The following is a 6,449-nucleotide window of genomic DNA, read 5'->3' as shown; positions in this document are numbered from 1 at the left end:
AATTCCCCCCCCCCCCACCCGTTATGTGCTTGTGTCTTTATGTTGTTTTTAATTCTAAACGCAGGACAGTATGTTTTGTGCTTATGCTTATCATTATGTTATGAAGACTTGCAAATTTGAGTCTGTCTTAAAATGCTAACACTTATTAGTTTTTCCTCCCAACTTTGTGTTGTTTGTAGATTTGACAAGCCTTTTGCAAGGTCATGTACGTATGCTACCTCAGCTTTCTGTCCCCTTCATGACTTTGTCCCGTCTACTCCGTCGTGCCTACTGCTGTTCAAGGTTAGAGCCATCAGTCCTGTTCAAGCCTGTCGCGCCATCTGTCATCAGACTTCTCTGTCTGCCTCTCGCACGCCGTCCCTGTTCTTCCCCAGTAATGCAGCTGCAGGGCTACCTGCATAATAGTGCAAAGCATTGTATACCAGTGATACTGGCGTATTGTTTGTGATAGTGAAAAAGGTAAACCATCTCCGTGTTTATCAGAAGGTTGATTAAATTACCATAAACACCTAAGAATGTTTATGCAGTTATTTTAAAAATGAGGTAAATATATAATCTACTGACACAAAAAGATATCAACAATGTATTAAATATTTAAAAGCATATTACAGAAGAGAATCTATAGGACATTTTCGGTAATTGTGTGAAAAATGTTCATCTCCAGAGAGATACAAATGTATATGTTTATATATGCCTTGAAAATGTCTGGAAAGGGAAGTGTCACACCTCATAAGTGGGTATTGGAGAGAACAAGGGGAGGATTTATAGTTTTACTCTGAAATTTTACAGCTTGACTTGACTTTTACAGTAAAAGCAGTTGGACATCAGCGTAGACTCAGTAAATAGCAGAGGCAAGAAGGTAGAGGTGGTGATTTTACAGCTGGAGAAGCGGGCGAGGAAAGCCTGGGCCATAAGGAAAAGGAGGAGCAGTTGGAAGGGCTGTCAGTAGACTGAGGTCCAAGTGAGTAAGAGTAGGCCCTGCCCTCAGCATGGAAGACGCATTCTTCCGTGCTAAACACAGCACCGTGACTTACCTTCTTCCATAGATGTTGAAGTGACGTAGTGAGAGGTGAGCAGTTCTGCCTTGGAGAGTCAGCTCTTCACAGAGCTGAGCACCGTTTGGAGGATGAGTGGGAGTTTGCAGGGCAGAAAATGAGAAGGTGGGCGTTCCGGCCACAGAGGAGAAGACGTGAAGACTTCAGAGTGTGTGTGGCGGTGCCGTGTGAAGAGCAGCGTGCGTGAGCATCGTGGAGGAGGTGGGGCTGAGGTTGACACGGCTGAGGAGGGGCCTCATAGCCGGGCTGGGCGGCTCAGACCTCATCACGAGTGCGGCAGGGAAGTCAGAGAACAAGACGCTCTAAAAACGATGACCTTAGAAAGATGACTTTGGCAGCAGTGTGGAGAGTGGCTTGAGAAGGACAGGACTGGAGCGAGTGAGACCAGTTTAGCATCAGGCTGCTGTGTTCCAGGCCTGAAATGAGAGATTGATGTTGAAGAATTGGCATCCGGAGTAGAGAGGAGGACGCGTATTTAAGAGCTGCGTGTTTAGCGTCTCTACAGTGGGGGTAGGGAAGACGCACAGTATGTTTGATCAGTTGTTAGAAATGTGGAGTAGGGCAGGGCCAATAGTGCTCTGCGGAGCCCTGCCTCTAGGTGGATGCTGCCCAACAGGCTGGAGGGTCCCACCGGCGCTTACTGCCTGCCTTCCTCTGTCTTGTCCGTGAGGATGTCTTGGGGTTCGCTGAAATGAAGGTTCAGTGTGTGTGCAGTATTTCCTGTATCCATCAGTTTTGTGACCTTTTGAAAGAAGATGAGGCTGAAAGCTTTTGCTGATTTCTGTGCATCGGTCACATTTAATCTCTTTGGAATTAGAACTTGGATGATTTTCTTTTTCCTTGCGTTTAGTTCACTTGTTGATCTTTCCTTTGTGATCAGTGGATTATTTACTTCTTGCCTATCACAGCTCTTGCCGTCATTTCCTGTGATTGTAAACTCCCTAACCCCTGGATGGTTTCTAATGGGGGGAAAAAAAAAGTCTATTTCTTTAGTAAAAAGTATCATGAACTCTTTATGGGCAGCAGCTAGGGTTCGGGCTCGCAGATTTCCCTGTGATGCAGAGCACATGATAGTTGGTAACTCATTGTTAATTGTTTGAGCCAGATCAAGACCCTTTACAGAGAAAAACTAATAACTTATTTTATTTTTTAAATATTAATTAATTAATTAATTAATTTTGGCTGCGCCGGGTCTTAGTTACAGTGTGTGGATCTTCATTGCGGTGTGTGGGATCTTTTAGTTGCAGCATGTGGACTTCTTAGCTGCGGCGTGTGGGATCTGGTTCCCCAGTGAGGGATCGAACCCGGACCCCCTGCATCGCGAGCACGGAGTCTTACCCCCTGGACCACCAGGGAAGTCCCCAAAACTAATAACTTACTTTAATACATTAAACTTCTAAACTCATGGTCTCGTTGCACTCAGGCTTGTAATCATTTTTTTTCAGGCTTTGGAATGTTACAGCTTATACAGACTGTATGTGTGTATTTGTGGAAGTGGTTTTACTTTTAAAGTTTTGTGGAGCGCTGCCTTCTTAGCGCTCGGCATCAAGTATAGTCAGTCAAAACAGAGTGGACAGTTTAATGGTAATCACAGGAGAATGGTAATAGGAAGACTGGGAATAGTATAGCTTCCCCCTTATAGAGGAGAAGAAAGCAGACGAAATGAGGGTAAAGCTGGTTGTGGTCAGGTGTAGAATCTTTATATACCATATACCAAGAGATGCTTTGAATTTTACGTGTGTGTGTTGGGAATGTCTTTGTCTCATTCATAGGCTCTGAAGACAGGACTCCAAAAAAGAGATTCTCTGAGGTGCAAAAAGAGAGACGAGAACAGGCCCAGCGGACTGTGTTGATCCACTGCCCAAGTAAAGTCAGCGAGGAGAAGTTTCTCAAGCACTTATCCCAGCATGGGTCTATTAACAGCCACTTCTTCTATGAAAGCTTTGTGAGTATTCGAAAAGCAGTCTAACGTAACATTCATACTTCTTTTTAAAATTATGTTTTGCTCTGTTGCCTCTGCAATATGGTGAAGTTAGATTCTTTTCTGATACCCTGCATCTATCTTTGTCTAAATGTCTTCAGTGAGATTTTTTTTTTGATATGAGAATAGAAATCCTTATAGGAGTATCACAGAATTATAAGCATAATTATACCTGAATCATTTCATAATTTGAATACTTTAAATCGTTCCATTACCTTAGATGTAGAAGCCAGTGGGAGATCTTTGTTTTGCCTTTTAATTTTCTATTTCAGCATTATTTTCAGCTTCTCTTAACTAATACCGCCTTATAATGTTCCTTTTCTTAATCTGCTTATAATGGTTAAAACCATTGCTCGTGTTAGAAGTGTATCATTGTAAATTTTAAAAATTAGTATTTTGCCTGTTATGATAACTGCTTTGAAATATGAACTAAAATACTATGTTAAAAATAGAATTTTGAAACGTGTTCTGTTCTTCTTATGTTTTTGGTATAGGGTCTTTATGCTGTTGTAGAATTTAGTCAGAAGGAAAGCGTAGCTTCACTGCAGAATGTAACTCGTACTCCAGGCCTGGGCACAGAGGCTGCAATTCCGTTCAGATCACGTTGCTTCAATTTAAAGTTGAAGACTCCACTAAACCAGACTTGTGAGCGCTCGAGTATTCAGTGTAGGAAGCAGTCGTCTCCGTCAAGCAAGAAGCTGTTTGAATTACTTTGTTGTGCAGAAAGTGTAAGTTTATAGGCATACTTCCCCGACTTGATATGTGTGTGTGTTTGACTTGTTTTGTATATTGTAAGTTTTTATTATTAGATATTCATACTGAGTGAAAAGTAAAAGTAATCCTTCCCTACTCCCTGCCACCATATCCCATTTGTAATCCTCAGAAGGAACCACATTCTTCCAGAGTTTTGGGCCTTTGGATTATTCTGGCTTGCTTTCTCTTGTCAACATGGCAAATAATTGTACATGGCATTCTTTTATAACTTTTAAAATATCTTATTTCTGGTTTTATCTCTTTTTTCCTGCTCTAGTAATGTTTATAGTAGTTTTGGTTTTTCTTACTCAGACTTGTCAAAGGTTTAGCTAGTCCTTTCCAAGAATATGTTCATGGTTTTAGTTATCAAAATACTGTTTTGGGGGTTGATTTTCTAATTTTTAAAGAAAAAAACCTTTTGTATTTCCTCTGCTTTCTGTTATTTATTTTTCTTGAGTTAAGTGTTTAGTTCAGTTAATTTCAATATTATTTTCAAATGTGGGCATTTAAGGCTGTGGTTTTCATTTTAAATATTCAGCTCCAGCTTGCGCCTTCACAGTGTGTGATTGTTTTATCACCAGCCTTCTAGGGAACATACAGGACTGCTATTCTGAGGAACTGGGGGACCTTGGGCCTGCATTCCTCGAAACCTTGCTTATTTCTGGTGTTACTTGCCTTTAACATTGGTTCTTCTCTCCCCCCAGCTTCATTTAAATGTCTAGTTTTGTGGTTGCTTTGACCTCCTCTACTGGGGCATTTTACTGTTTTCATTTTCTAAAACAATACTTTATACTCATGGCCTAAGAAAAATAGTAGTTTTAATTCTAGCCAACTTTTTTCTTTGCTGGTGTCCTCATTCCTTAGTGCTTTTTAAAGGGCATTTGTAAAATCCACTTTTAAGGCTACATGTAAAAAGATTGCGCATTTTTAAGGTAGGTCTCCTGAGCCATCAAATTTCTAGAAGTAAAATGACAATTATTTTACACGACCTTAACATTTTCTATATTCTCCTGTTTTTGTTTTGGCCAGCTAGGTCGATGATCAGCTGAACACTCTCCTGAGGGAATTCCAGCTAACAGAGGAGAACACCAAGCTCCGATATCTCACCTGCTCTCTAATTGAAGATGTAGCCGCTGCGTATTTTCCGGACTGCACCGTCAGACCCTTTGGCTCTTCAGTGAACAGTTTTGGAAAATTAGGATGCGATTTGGACATGTTTTTGGATCTAGATGGAATTGAAAAATATAGTACTCACAAGGTAATTACATTTCTTTAAATCACAAAGTTGTCAGAAAAAATAAAGGAAATCTTTGGATTTAATAAAATTACAACTTGATTTCTAAGCTTAAGAAGCAATATGGTTAAAGAATAGGGTCTGTTTGATACTGATTCTTTGGAATTGTGAAGTCTTTCTTTTTATTGGTCTAATACGTTATCATTTTTTTGTGAATATCTTAAACATGTAATAAAATGGTTGTTCTTTTTGAGGGTTGAGAATTTTGGGGGGTAGGCCAGGGTTCCTTACTGTGTTATTCAGATTATGTGTGTATTAACTAATTTTTTCATCTGCGTGATCTAGTTAGTGAAATGCTTTTTACATCTCATGATTTTTGTTTCTCTTCATTTCTCAGAATTCTTTTGATTTTTGTTTTATTCAAAGACTATGTGAGCTACATATAGGTATCTGATTATTATACCTTTTTATTGGGTTGTTCATTTATCATTAAATTTTGTCCATCATCTCTAAATGCCTTTTCTTTAAATTCTTTTTTGTTGGTTAAGATGGCTGCTTGTTAGTTGTTACGTTTTGAGTATAAATAGCAGATCACTGAATTTTATGCTTTTACTTCAATCTGTGAGTCTTTTTATTTATTATTACTGGTAATTTTTGGATTTATTTCTACTGTCTTATTTTTTATTTCCTATTTTCTGTGCGTTTTCTTTGCTTTTCATTCCTTTCCTTTCCTCCTCCTGTTGGATTCTTCCTTTATTCTGCCCTTTCCTCCCTTCCTGTCTTTCCTGTTACAGTTTAGAAATTGTATCCCATTTATGTTCTTATTAACATGCGTGTCTGACAGAGTAAACTTAATCAGTGTGCCTGTCATCATCCCAAACAATATGAGGTGCTTTAATTTCATTACAACTTTGATTTGAAAAGGCTTCTGTGTTTTTGTAAAATCTTAGGTTTTTAGGACTGTTCTTTCTTATGTATTTCAAACTAGTAATCATCTCCGTGTAGATGTCCAGTTGAAACTTCAAACTTAACATTTTGAAAACAAAACTTTATCTTCATCTCCTTGTAAATATTCTTTATAAGTTTTTATAAAAGTTCTTAGTTATGTGTCACATGTTAATCAGTGGCATTTTAGCTTTCCTGACATTTGCTGTTGTCTAAGCGAAGATATCTAAGCTAATCTTTCAGGTCTACCTCTTCATTTACATACTCAAAGCTATAGTGACACGGTCCGTTATAAATTCTCACTTAGATCCTGCTTTCCACGTGCTTCTTGTGTCATGCCTTGGTGTTCCAGCCCTCAGTCTCTGCTGGAGTTGTCTTAAAACACAGATTGGATCATCCACAAGCTTAGAACAGTTCTTCGTTTTAACACAGAATTGAAATGATCTGTCTCATAATTGATTTTAGTAATCGTTTGTCTTTC

General features: G+C 39.0%; 1 protein-coding gene across 1 annotated transcript in view; it reads left to right on the top strand.

The window, feature by feature from the left end:
- Positions 1 to 6,449, top strand: part of MTPAP (mitochondrial poly(A) polymerase) — a 28,889-nt gene that overhangs the window by 1,870 nt on the left and 20,570 nt on the right. The window contains 3 exon segments of the mRNA XM_007470904.1: positions 2,828 to 3,000; positions 3,531 to 3,764; positions 4,823 to 5,047. Of these exon segments, the coding sequence (XP_007470966.1) occupies positions 2,828 to 3,000; positions 3,531 to 3,764; positions 4,823 to 5,047 (632 nt within the window).

This window comes from Lipotes vexillifer, unplaced genomic scaffold (genome assembly GCF_000442215.2).
Source record: "Lipotes vexillifer unplaced genomic scaffold, Lipotes_vexillifer_v1.1 scaffold439, whole genome shotgun sequence".
NCBI classification, from domain to species: Eukaryota; Metazoa; Chordata; class Mammalia; order Artiodactyla; family Lipotidae; genus Lipotes; species Lipotes vexillifer.
The sequence above is the reverse complement of the archived record's forward strand: the minus strand, read 5'-3'. Positions and strand labels throughout refer to the sequence as shown.